This window comes from Arvicanthis niloticus, chromosome X (assembly GCF_011762505.2).
Source record: "Arvicanthis niloticus isolate mArvNil1 chromosome X, mArvNil1.pat.X, whole genome shotgun sequence".
Lineage (NCBI taxonomy): Eukaryota > Metazoa > Chordata > Mammalia > Rodentia > Muridae > Arvicanthis > Arvicanthis niloticus.
The window spans coordinates 99,648,270-99,662,555 of NC_047679.1; the positions used below are offsets into that span (position 1 = coordinate 99,648,270).

The 14,286-nt window shown below is 39.6% G+C and overlaps 1 protein-coding gene across 4 annotated transcripts in view; it reads right to left on the reverse strand.

The window, feature by feature from the left end:
• Lamp2 (lysosomal associated membrane protein 2) overlaps positions 1 to 14,286 on the reverse strand; it is a 57,296-nt gene that overhangs the window by 22,377 nt on the left and 20,633 nt on the right. For all 4 annotated transcript variants that reach the window (XM_076918146.1, XM_034484832.2, XM_034484833.2 and 1 more), the window contains 5 exons: positions 11,237 to 11,352; positions 9,279 to 9,492; positions 3,907 to 4,065; positions 2,494 to 2,693; positions 1,561 to 1,683 (listed from right to left, as the gene is read on the reverse strand). In XM_076918146.1, coding sequence (XP_076774261.1) covers positions 1,561 to 1,683; positions 2,494 to 2,693; positions 3,907 to 4,065; positions 9,279 to 9,492; positions 11,237 to 11,352 — 812 coding nt within the window. The remainder of the gene's footprint in view (positions 1 to 1,560; positions 1,684 to 2,493; positions 2,694 to 3,906; positions 4,066 to 9,278; positions 9,493 to 11,236; positions 11,353 to 14,286) is intronic.

Below are 14,286 nucleotides of genomic sequence, written 5' to 3' on the forward strand. Positions count from 1 at the left end.
AATTACTCAAGTCTCTGACAAACAAGTTATACTAGAGATAACAGGTTCAAATCTGAAATATCATCCTGACATTTTTTGTTGTGTGTTATTTTTGAGACAGCGGCTCACTACATAGCCCAGGCAGGCTTAGATTTGGGATCCTCTGCTTCACTCTAGGTAGGTATGTACCACTTTGCCTGGCCATAGCTACTTTTTACACATCAGATGCTGAGACTGTATTCCCATCCCTATATATAGTAATATGAATTGAAATCAAAAGTGGCTTTTACACAATTACATACTACTTCTGCTCAAGACGAGCAGTGGCTCCTCATCTCCCCTCACCTATATAACTATCTCCTAGTCTTTGTTCCCATTTGCTACTACTACTGTATACATACATCCAATCACATAAAATTAAGACTAGCAATTGTTTCTGAGATGCTAGAAATTAAGGGCTCCAATTATTAATGGATGCTAGCAAGAAGTAGAACAGGTATACCTAACTTGTTACAGTTCAGCTCTTAATATAAGCATAACTAACAGAAACCCGAATACTAGCACTGTAAAGGATGCTAATTTAATGAGTCAATATATGGACTTACACAGCCTGTAGATAACAAAGGAACTGGTCCCTCAGATTCTTGGGAGGATTAGTACCAGGACCCATTACAGATACCAAAATCTAGGAAGTCCAAGTCCCCCTTTCAAAATGGTGCACTGTACAGTTTACATGTGGTTCCTGTATACTTTCAGTCATTCCCCAAATTACTTATAATCCTTAAATATAAATGTGTAAAGGAAATAGTGCATTGTTTATATTTTAATAACAAAACTGTGCATGTTCACAATAAATGCAAATTTTGTGGTTTTGGAGATCACCCGCAGGGTCCTTGTGCATTCTAAGCAAGAATGTCTACCACAGACATTGAACTTAATTTTTACTTAATACTAATTCAAGATTGGTTTAATCTGTGTATGCAGGACGTAGAGAGATAGACAGCTAACCATTCTCATTAATGCTAGCTATTACAAGTACAAACACTACTATAAAGAATGCTAACAGGGGCAAAAGAGATGGCTCAGCAATTGGGAGCACTGGCTGCTCTTCAAGGACCCGGGTTCGATTCCCAGCACCCATGTGGCAACTCACAGCTATCTGTGATTCTAGTTCCATAGCATCTGGCACCTTCACTCAGACATACATACAGGCAAAACACCAACGAACATAATAAATGTATCTTTATAAAAAAGAATATAACTATAAAATGTCTTAAATGGTGTGTTAGCATGAGAATTGTTTAATAATAAAGAAAACACTATAAAAACTAATAATAGTTTTATTTTAATGTGAGTTCATTCTTGCTTCTACACTGAAGTACACATAATGGTACAATGACCACCTTTTGCGATCATTAATACAAGAGGTCCAGCCCATAGATAGTGCAGCTGACTCAGAGATGAGCAGGGATAAGTAACCCAATTATCGACCCCACCCTATGCATCCACCTAGCACTGTTCAGACTTGCAGATGCACTTCTCAGAGAAAGCACTTCACTTTAAAAACCAGTCAGTACTCACCACAGCAAAGATAAAGTCGAGATACTTAATTTGGCTGTTGTTCAGCCTAAGTTGAGCACTTTGAGGATGACAGCTGCCGGTGAAGTTGGTTGTGGCGGGGTTGATGTTAAAAATGAAAGGAACCTTCGGGAGAATAAAGTGAAGAAAGGTGCAGATTAACTGTAAAAGTCAACACCAAAGCCCCGTACACTGACAAAACCAATGTCAATCTACAACACAACCTCTTCTGTGCGGACATTTGAATTCCTGGTGTCTTACTTTCATGAGAACTTGATGCAAGCCTTCAAACTATGACTCAGCCAACTTCAACAACAACAATAACAAGAGGGAAGTTTCTTCATTAATGAGCCAAATGAAAACACATTTTTTTTTCCCCTCCCAGAGCACAAGAGCCATCTGGCTTGTTTCAATCACAGAATCCTGAAAAATGGGATTTGTTCACTGGCACTCCCTCTGGTGTCCCAATGAGGTATTGCAACTCGACAAGTACTTGAGCATTACTCTGCTCTGACTCATCGAATAGGTTGCACCAACCTACAGTGTGGTTCAAATAAAAGGCTGAAAAGGCTTGGGTCTGAGTTTTCATTTTTGGCAGTGTTGGGATGGTACCCAGACCTTGTGAATGTGATGCAAGTGCTCTACCCCTGAACTTTATCTGATCCCATTTCCAACTTAACTATGTGTGCTGAGCTACTGAAAGCCTATAGAATCTAAGCTGTAAAGAAGTCTTTTAATAAATTGGCAGGTTTCCTGCTGGTCAAGATGCCTTGATGGTGACATAAACTATACATGGATATAGTCTTTTCAAACTATTCAAAACTCAACACCAACTCTGCATTTAAACTTGAATCAGTCTAGCAATGGTTCTGAAGTGCACGGTACACTATATATTACTTGAGGTGCAATTTAAAAAAAAGTTTCACTAAAGCCTACCTTCTCCTCAGTGATGTTGAGCTGCAGCCCCATGGTAGCAAGCAGACAGGTAGTGTTGCCATTAGTAATGGTGTAGTTTCCAACCGTTGGAGGTGGGATGGGTACTGAAGTTGGAGTGAGTGTGGTCGTAGTCGATGGCACGGTGGTATGAATGACGGGTGCCATAGTGGTTACAGTTTGGTCTTCCTTACACACTTGTTCTAAAACAAAGGACAAAATAAGCTAAGGTGGTCTTGCCAGGGAACAACAAACTACTTCTCCCAGTCAGGTTCTCACAGTCCAAGAGGGTTAAGTAGAGCAAAAAAAGACCTTGGTGGTATATTTTTAAAGTGGATAAAGCAGGGTTTCTAAACTAGTATTTCATAGACAAATAATCTCTTAGGAGTTGTGACCAGAGTAGACAAACTCAGAATGTATCAAAAGTTATAGCTACTCAGGTGTGGCCACATACTCTTCTTTCTCAGGCCCACAAAGGCCTTTATTTCAAAGAATTTCACCTGTCTCTGATGAGAAATTCAGAGACAAGTCTAAAAACAATGCTCCCCACAAGCTAAAGTATCTTTTGCTTTCAAACATTAACAACCACTGTGAAGGATACTGCTTAGCCTGGAAATGGTTGAAAGGTGTAAACACAAAGGAATCTTTTATTTCTATCACTCCTATAGTGGGTTACTGGTATTTAAATTCCTTCTTAGGAAGTATTAGTACTTTTCTAGTAATGAATGTGAAATTACTACACTTCCATTAAATGGTTCACTGTGGGCCTCTACTGCATACACTCATTCTCTCAACCTCTCTCAATCTCTCTCTCTGTCTCTCTCTTTCACACACACACACACACAATACATAACTACAAACAAGACGATTCCATGTATATCCTAAGCTTTCAACTGAAATCAGTAACAATGGTTATCACTGTAAGCCTATGCTTACAGCGCACACCTTTGATCCCAGGAGGCAGGTGGATCTCTGTGAGTTCGAGGCCAGCCTGATCTATAGAGTGAGTTCCAGGATGGCCAGGACTACACAGAGAAATCCTGCCTTGCAAAAAAAAAAAAAAAGAGAGAGAGAGAGAGAGAGAGAGAAAAAAAAGAAAGAAAAAGGAAGAAAAAAGGAAAGAAAAATCAGTTCAAAAATACTCTGCACCTTAAGGAATGTTCTCAGATGATGATCTCAATGAATGCTACGTGATATAGTCTGCCCTTAAAATAAGAGCCACATATATAAATCAACACTTTAAGGACTCCCGGTTTTTGGTTGGGCAGTGGAGGCAAGTGTCTTTAATGTCAGCACTAGGGAGGTAGATCCTTTGGGAGTTGGAGGCCAGCCTGGTCTACAGAGTTAAAGGACAGCCTGGACCATTACACAGAGAAACCCTGTGTCAAAAAATAAACAAAGAAACAAAAAACTCACCATTTTTACTCACTGTACCATTTTGGACAAAAGCTTGGAGGTGAATGCCCCAATAGCGCTGAACAACAGGATTCTGGTTGAAAGGTAAAACACTATTGCACTTAAAGATGACATCCAATGGAACTTCAAATTTCTCAGGAAGAGTAACAGTATGAACTCCTATAAAACATGGTTAATTAACAATGGCACTTCCAGGAAGACATGAGAAACTGCTAATATATTTATATTAACACAAATACAGGTTCTCTTTTCTTCTAGGTCTTGCAATATCAAAGGTGATAAACTGTGGAGCATTGACAGAAATGACAAATTCACTGTGACTGAAACTGTAGACTGTAGGGAAGGTAAGGAATGAGGGTTATGAAAGAAAGCAGAAAAGGGTAAGACTGGAGGGATGGATTCGTGGTTAAGTGTGCTGGCAGCTATACCAGAGCAAGCAAATTCAATTCCTAGTACCCATTTGGTGGCTTGGTGGCTCACAAATACCTGTAACTCCAATCCCATGGGGATGTGACACCTCTTCTGGCCTCTATGGGCAATAGGCACACACATGATACACAGACATTCGTGCAGGCAAAACACCAATACACATAAAATAAAAGTCAAAACAATAAAGAATCATTATTTTTTTTAAAAAAGGTATATATAGGCAGTGTTACTCTGAAACTTCTCACATCTAAGGACAGTATGAGCTTGGTTGATGATGGAGCTTCTGTTCTTCACTATATCTGTTACTGATTTGAGTGCATGGACACTCATGCAAGCTGGTTATGAAGAGTACACATGTGGGGTGGTCAGAGGATAAACTGCAAGTTCTCTCCTTCTTCACAGGTTCCAGACAACCAACTCGGATTGTCAGACTTGACAGCAAATACTCCTACACACAGTCATCATGCTCTCCCTCCCCCAACCCCTCTCTGACCCTCCCACCTCCTTACTCACCCAACTTCATGTTCCTTCCTCTCCCTACACCCTCACTCTCAAAATAACCAAGAGCACAGCCAATGAAAGTTGAAACATAAAGAACAGTAAGACAAAAAGTGTCAAAAGGTGTACACACACAAAACAACAACAAAAACCCACAAGGCAGTCCATTTTTGCTGGAGAAAAATGATCTCCTTTCCCAGCAGGTACCAATCTTAGGAGTGGACCTTAAGAGAGAAAATAAGGCCTAATGTATTCTAAAGAATGTTAACAAATATGTAGCCATAGGCAGAGAAAAACTCTGACCCTAACTTTTAATTAACAGGGGAAACAGAAAGCCAATGGGCTGCTTAGGTGAAAAGCAAGATACAGTAAAAAGCAGGAGGAAGAAAACCAAGGTTAAGTTCAAAACACCTTTCTACAGTCAATAGATAGGACTTAGTGACTGTAAAAGACAGAGTGCTGAGAAAGTAGCACAGTGGGTAGAATACTGGCCTACAAGCATAGCAGAGGCCCCCAGGTTCAATACTCAGCACCCCATCAAATAAGGTGGTGGTATCACAGAGGCCAGCACTGAAATGCCTGCTGCTCCAGAGGTAGAAAGGCTAGAGGACTGGGACTTCAAGCTCATTCTTGGCTTCAGCTAGCTAGAGGCCCATCTGGCCTACATTAGAAATGATAGAGCCTTCCTCTTTCTGGGGCTAGTGAGGTGATTCAGAGAAGTGACTTGGTACTTAGGCCTGGTGACAAAGTCTGACATTGGTGACACATGCCTTGAATCCCAGCATTTTGGCAGGAGGATTTTGGTGAGTTTGAGGCCAACTTGGTCTACAAAGTGAATTCCAGGAAAGCCACGGCTGTTACACAGAGAAACTATCTCAAAAATAAAACAAAATAAAATAAAAATGTAATAAATAAAATATAAAGCACATGATTCCATTTCAGGAAATCTTCAGATAAAATGTTATGCCACTGTGAACAGAAGTTTTACTGGAATGACCATAGTGAAACTGCAAAATACTGAAATCATACAGATCTAAGTAGCTCGGTCTCTTGGAGAAGCAGAAAAGAATGTATTCATGATCCTTAACACACAGGCCTTCTATGGGTCTCCATCATGTAACAAGGTGACCCCTTAGTGCTGTCTTGGCACCCCCTAATGGACAGATGGGGTTTGGAAGATTTTTAAATTTGAATGTTTTCCTAAAATTGTCTCCTAGTTATCATAAAGGAACCGATGTGGCCGGGCGGTGGTGGCGCACGCCTTTAATACCAGCACTTGGGAGGCAGAGGCAGGCGGATTTCTGAGTTCGAGGCCAGCCTGGTCTACAGAGTGAGTTCCAGGACAGCCAGGACTACACAGAGAAACCCTGTCTCGAAAAAAAAAAAAAAAAAAAAAGGAACCGATGTGAACTCGCTCTATAAAGATAGACCTCAAAAAACAATGAGCGGAAGCCAGGGGTTGTGGTGGTGCAGGCCTTTAATTCCAATACTCAGGAAGCAAGAGTCAGATGGATCTCTGTGAGTTTGAGGCCAGCCCTAGACTACATAGTTGAGTTCCAGGCAAACCAGAGCTACTTGGTGAGCTGTTTCAAAACCAAAACCAACAAACAAAAATGATGATAGGAAAAAAAAACAGTTCCTAAACATATTAGGATTATACTATAAAACTATATAAAAGGTAAAACTATTACCTATTAACACATACAGGAATATTACACCCTGAAGTAATTATAAGGCTGGTTGCCTCTATCAGGCAGGAAGGAAAATGGAGCCAAGGAGTATCTCAAATCTATCAGTAAAGTTTTATTTCTTTAAATAATGAAGCAGCCATTTAAAATATTACATTTATTAGCCTAGGCATATTCTTTTAATCCCAGCACCCAGGAGACAGAGGCCAGCAGATATCTGTAAATTGGAAACCAATCTGGTCTACATAGGGAATTCCAGGCTAGCCATGGCTATACAATGAGACTCCACAATTCAAAAAAAAATCTGGGTAATAAGTCTCTAATGGGTCTGCTATATCATTTTCTCTGGCTTTTTTAAGTATATATTTTAATCATAAAAACATTTTTAAGTAGCAGCTTCAAAGTTATTACAATTGATTAAATGCCTAAAAATTAGTATTTCAGAGTAGGGCAGTGGTAGCACACGCCTTTAATCTCAGCACTCAGAAGGCAGAAACAGGACTATTTCTGTGAGTTGAAGGCCAGTGTAGTCTAGACTGAGTTCCAGGAAAGCAAAGGCTAAACAAAGAAACCTTGTCTCAAAAAACAAACAAAGCAAAACAAAACACAAAAGTAGCATTTCAAAATACTAAATTATTTCAAAGGCAATTCTCTAAAGTGCAAATAAGGAAAAGCATTTTAAATTCCAAAGTTTTGATAAATACTTTATTATACAGAAGACAGTCACAGAAAAAGTCAACCACTTGTTTAAAATAAAGACAAGGAAGGGAGTTAGCATGTTAGTGATTTTATCTAACATGTCTGTAAAGCCATCTTCCTTTAACAGTTGCCCACGTGGTTAAGGGATGAGTTACATCAATCCCCTGATTATTATAACAGACTCTGAAGCTGGCTTCTCTGCTTATAGTCTCCTCACTTCCAAATTAATCCAGCAGTATATTCTCTATAAACCGTTCTCTCTGCTTTCCTTATATCACTTTCTGGCTTAGAAAAACCTACCACAGTTTCCCTAGTGCCTACCTTCACCATGCTAAAAGCCCTTTCTTGGCTTCCCAGGCCCCTATAATGAGGCCCACTGCACTGAGCCAAGTGGCTTTGCCTCCTGCTACATAGACAGCCTGGATTTTAATCAGGCAACCCTCCAATGACTGTTGTGCATCCTCTGGCTCCCCCTGGTGGAAGCATTGTGCTCCAATTCTTCCACTTAACATTCTACCATTAGCCTGCAGCTTAGGACCAAGCACCTTTACCACTCCATCATAAACTGACCTCTCAGTCTGTTCCCAATGCCTCTTCTTTTCTCATGCTGCTCCTCATCAGGACCCCTGGTGAGAATACTCAGAAAGCAGGCACTCAGCCCAAGGATCCACAGATTTAACTATAGAATTCACATTGCATTCTGAATTTACTGTGTGCTTTTTTTGTTAAGAAGGTATAGAGCTTTCCTCACAGGGTCACAAAAGATTTATAAACTGTCCACCCACTTAAACAGAAAATACAAACAAAAAAATTCAGAGTGAGCTCCATGTTCTTCATATCACTTGGGAACACAATTAAGCTTTGTCTCCCTCAGTGATTTCTAAACTTGAAAGTCAAGAACAAATCTTATCCTAGTAACTAAAGATAATGCAACCAGAGATACCCCAACCAGAGATAAACATCGAAAAATAGCCAATAACCTCTTGCCTCGGTTCTTCTCTCAAAATAAGAGATTAGTAGAATTAAAACTTGGGTTTGATTTCTGAGTAGACCAGGATAGCCTTGAACTCAAGAGATCCATGGCTTTAAAGTATGATTTTTCCATCCACAAGTCCAAAGGTGATATTAACCTGATGTTGACCTGCCAGTGCTTCTGTAGTCAGAATGGCACTGTGGTATGCATAAGAGAGCAAACGACACCAGATACCCTGCTAATCTAACATCACTGGAAAGAGAATTACATTCCTAATAAAATCAGCATCACAAACAGAGCATGGTGGTATACAAACACCAAGGATTTCAATCCTCAAGGGTGCTGATAGAAGGAGTACAGATTTCAGGTCAGCCTGGCTTGACAAAAAAAAAAAAATCCTTAAATTCTCCACCACACACACTTTCAGAATATTTGAATGCATAATTGTTTAAGAATGACAAGACTGGCCTAATCATCTAAATTGTCCTTGACCTGAAGTTGTCTCAAAATAGCAAACATTTAGTTACTTTAACTTTATCATCATTTACTTTTCAAGTAAAGGTTCATCTTAATAGTAAAGAGATCTGAAGGTGAGGCATTTTTCTACATTACTGAACTTGTACACTTTGAATCAGTAAAGAGTTTTCTCACTCATCCAACATTTGTTGAGCACCCACTACTGAATAGATAATAGTTAACTGTATGAACTCTCAGTAAACTTCTTTCAAACGCTAGCTCTTTGCTCCCTTACTAAATTTAGAGACTTTGGGGAAGTCAACAAGCCTCATTCCCTTTATTTCTTCCCAGGGTTGCTATAAATGGTATGCTCCGTAAAATACTGCATATGACAATCAGGATAATCTATGGCATAGAGTAAAACACTCCAGAAATGACAGTCAATATCACCTTGTGTCCAACACTAGTCTATGCATGGACTCAGGGCTGAAATGAGTAAGAGGACTTGACTTTTCACTCTTATTAGGAAGATGGATAGGCATAATAATCATTATTTTATTTTAGTTGTTGATACTTTTTGTTACTAATAAAAGCAAGAGAATATAAAACAAATCCAATTGTAAGGTTACCTTTATCTACAGCGCCAGGAAATGTTGTGCTATCACTAGTATTGTAGGAAAGCGTGATGTTGTGAATAGAATAATGAGATGATTCCTTGGTAAAATTCAGACCCCAAAGGAGAGTGGATCCAAACTGTATCATTATTTTGGCGCCATTCTGGTCATTGCCACAGCTGCTTCCATTGTGTGTCACTTTGTCAGGTACTGCAATGGTTATAGTTCTCTAAAAGATAAAAAAAAAAAAAGTTTAGGAGTGGGGGAGAAAAAACAGACATCATTAAGCCCACCCATGGAGTACCCAGTTGGGTGTACCACTTTTAGCTAAATCCCACTTTCCCCTCAGCCAAGAGTCCCTTTGCTTGGTGTGCTATGAAAGCCAATCTCAGATTCTTTAGCTACATACCAGTTGTCTGGGCAAGCTCATGTACGTCTAAAGAAGAGACCTTGTAGTCTTTTTTTAAGTCATGTTATACATAGGACTTTAACAAAATGAAAATAAGGCAGAAAGACCAAAGAAACCAACAAAAAGGTAGAGAGATACAGCAAACTTTTCTTAGAAGTTGGGAGCTTGACAGATGGCTTAGTGGTTAAGAGCATTGCTTACTCATCTGGAGGACCTGGGCTGGATTTATAGAACACACATTGTGGACTCAGAATTGTCTGTAATTCTAGTTCCAGGGGAGGCTATGCTCTCTTCTGCCCTCCTCTGACACCAGACACACAAATGGTGCCCAAACACACATAGAAAAATAGTTAAACCCCAAAACCCTATACACACATAAAAAAATTTTAAAACATAATTTTTAAAGATAAAAAAATTCAAGTTTGAGCCGGGCGGTGGTGGCACACGCCTTTAATCCTAGCACTTGGGAGGCAGAGGCAGGAGGATTTCTGAGTTCGAGGCCAGCCTGGTCTACAGAGTGAGTTCCAGGACAGCCAGGGCTACACAGAGAAACCCCGTCTCAAAAAAAAACAAAAAAAGAAATTCAAGTTTGAATGTTAGTATATTCTATTATTACAAAAGTACTTGCAACTAAAATACCATGAAGTCTTTCCTCATTTGCATATAATCATCTCCAAGGAAAACTCCAAAGAATCAATAAATTCAAAGTATCCCCTTCAATCTTAAACAGAATATGTGTAAGAGTATAATACTTTTAGAACACAGGACTTAAGTGTTAGGGTAATTAATAGTATATTATCTGTATGCAGTATAAAAGGTAAAAAAAAAAAAAAAAGTAGGGTGCGGAGAGATGGCTAAGTGGTTAAGAACACAGACTGTTCTTCCAGAGGTCCTGAGTTCAATTCCTGGCAACCACATGGTGGCTCACAACCATCTGTAATGGGATCTGATGCCGTCTTCTGGCCTGCAGGCATGCATGCAGGTAGAATGCTGAATACATAATAAATCTTTTTTGAAAAAGGTAAAAAACTAAAGGGTTAAAAACCGTCTAAATGTAAAGCTGGACATGGTAGCACATACCTTTAATCTCAGCACTTAGGAGGCAGAGCCACGTGAATCTGAGTTCCAGGACAGCAAGGGCTACACAGAGACACTGTCTTAGGTAGTGGATGACAAACAAAAAAAGGCTAAAAGTAAATAAATCCCTGATAGAAAACTCAAGACATATATGGGACTGGAAATAGTACAGTGTTTACCTAGCACCTACTAGACCCTGGATTCAAATCCTAGTACCATCACCACCCAAACAAAAAAATCTGTTTACTCAAGTGGACTAGAAAAACTGCTCCCTGGTTAACAGCATCAGCTGCTCTTCAGAGGATTCCCAGTACCAACATGGCAGCTCACTCTCATCTGTAATTTCAGTTCCACAGGATTCAATGCCCTCTACTGACCTCTCAGGGCAGTGTATGAATATGGTGCACAGACACCCATTCAGGCAAAACACAATATACATATAAAAAGCAAATAAACCTAAAAAAAGAAGGCAGCTATGTTTACTTACATTGGTTTGGTTTGTAACTTCATAGGTTATTGTGAAATTCATCTCCCATTCTGCATAAAGGCAAGTACCGTTTGAGTCTGTCAAATTAAGTTTCAATGCATTGGACTGAATGGCTCCTAAATAAAAAAAAATGTACAATATAAGATAAAAGTAAATTCTAGCCATGGCTGACGTTCAACCAGCTCTAAAATAAAACATGTATGTTTAAGTAGATGGTTATCTTGGTGAGTATATTTCTTTGTAGTTTTTAACAGGCCACTAGTAATAAAGGTAGCATTTTCTCTTCTGGAAATGGTTAGTAGATCCTTTATACTTAGGGGATGGCAGAAACTTAGTGACGTCTGATCCCTACATTCATTCACTCATGCCTTGGTAGTTCAGTTTTAGACATTCCAGTTGTCTTGTTGCTGTTCTTATTTGGTTTTGCAGTGCTGCGAATCAAAGCCAGGGCTCCATACATTTGGCAAGTACTCCACTGCGCTCCATCCAATGCTTTCTTTAGTATTTGAAGTAACTAAGGTAGGGGCAAGTTTGGAAGGTGTATTAAAGTCCTGCTTCTCTTAACCCAGTCAGTGATACTTTCTCTGCAATGATGATTAATCAGATGGCTCACGTTCTTACTCAAAATTCTGTTGCCAACTATATGACCTAGGACACACGGAGATCTTGCCAAATGACTTGATTCTGATGTGATAAGGTTTACTTTTTCTAAACACATGAATCACGATACCAGAGAAGCAACATGTCCAAGGGCTGTTACAGCCTAGATCCATAAGATAAGTCAATCTTTACAAATGCAGAATTCATAACTTTATTTCTTGTTAAAGTTGAACTGAGTAAAAAGGTTGATGAACCTTTCTCACGGACCCACAATCACTTCCTAAATTCTCAACCTGCTCCTTCTGTAAATGGAAAAACTTTCCTGCAGAAATGCTTTGGGACTTTTCATCTAACTCAACTCTAACTTTCTATTACGTAAAGGTTGCTGAAACATTACCTATTAAACTCAAGCCCCTAAAGCTTCAATATTTTAACGGAGGAGAGGGAAATATGCCAGCGAACACACCTGCAACATAAATAACTGGCAGCCTTCTGAGAATTGTCTTGCCTGTCTAATAATTACCAAAGGGAAACTGTTTCCTGTTAAGATCACTGTGCACCCTTTAACGCTATCCAAGCAAGCCAGTGTCATCTACAGGCAGGGACATGCTATTAGACTAAAGAGAAAACTCCTAAGAGCAATACCAAGCCGGCGTGCATCAGCAACAGCTTTCAAGCTGTACACAAAAGGCTATCTTTCATGCGCCAGAGACCTAGCTGCCAGAGACCTAGCTGCCTTAGCAAGCCCAAACACTATGCTAAGACCTAGCTGCCAGAGACCTAGCTGCCTTAGCAAGCCCAAACACTATGCTAAAGCTTGTGGTGGCTGACAGTGACTAAGTATTGGCAAAGATTCATTTCAGAAAGACCTTGTATGAGGAAAGTAGTGCTTTGCCACCATTCTTTTCTCCATAGACAGGAATGGAGCTGTCAAGCAGATCCAAGTCTACCTGTAGAGCGCTGCTGAGAACTCCAACTTAACAACTCCTAATCAGCTGGAGTTTTGCTTTACCTGTGCTCAATCTCAAAGCTTGGCATTAAGTCCCCAGCTTGTATCCCTGGTATAAAGACTACTTGGTCAGGATAAATGATCTTTTTAATATGTTGTTGCATTCGATTTGTTATGGTTTTTAGAGTTTTGCATCTATACTCATTACAGGTATGAGTGTACATCTCTCTTTTGCCATAGTCTTTAGAAGTTGAGAGTACACTCATGGCTACAAGAAGCTGGGCAGAGTGGATGAGAAGAGATGGAGAAATGCCAATCAACAGAAACTAAGTTACAGTTAGGATACTTAGGAGTAAGCATCCCTGATATGCTTCAATATCAACACTGCATGGGACAGCAGCAGTGTACTGCACACTTCAAAAAGAAAGGATTTTCAAAGCTTTCCCACAAACAACTGAGCAACACCAGGGATCAATATTTAGTTTGATTCTTTAAAATTAGACAATATTCATATGCATCCAAAAATCATGATCTCATTTTATTGTGTACAATTTTATGTGATACTTAAAATCAATTTAAAAATAAAGGATAATCTTCTTCTATCCAAACCACTCAAAACTATTATGAAAGTAATTGAGAAGCCAGGCACAATGGTGCACATTTACAACCCCAGCATCCAGGAAACTGGGGCACGGGATTCAGGAAGCTTAGGCTGCAGAAATAGCTGAGTGGGTAAGAGCACTTGTTCTTGCAGAGGATGAAGGTTTGATTCCCAGTAACCACATGGCAGCTCACAACTGTCTAAAACTCTAGTTCCGAGGGATCTCATGTCCTCTTCTGGCTTCCATGGGTACTAGGCATCCATATGGTACACCAACATATATTCATGTAAAATACTAATACACTTAAAAATAAATCTAAAATACTTGAATGAAACAAAAAGAGGGAGGAGACAAAAGCTGGGTGGAGAGATGACTCAGTAGTTAAGAGAACCAGATGCTGTTCCAGAGGACCTGGGTTTGATTCCCAGCACCACCACATGGCGACTCACAACCAATATTACCTCTAGTTCCAGGAGATCTGATGTCCTCTTCTGGCCTAGGCTGGCACCAGGAACACATGTGGTCACAGACATATATGCACATAAAATTAAAATATTTAAAAAGATGCTGAGGCAGGTAAAATGCTAACCTAAGCTGGTCTCAAAAAAACAGTATCTCAAGGCAAGTGGATCTCTATGAGTTGAGAGGCCACATTGGTCTACAGAGCAAGTTTCAGGACAGCTAAGGCTACAGGAGAAACCCTGTCTTAAAAAAAAGAAAGAAAGAAAAGAAAAAAGAAAACAATTAAAGCAAGAAAGAATGTTGTGGAAGGCAGGAACAGAATCAATTTGCCATGGTGAGAAAGTAAAGGTTTAAGAAGAGAATTTGGGTTGTAGTTCACTTTTATCTCTTTCAATAAAACTCAAGATACCCAATCTACCTCCTAGAACAAGACAGAA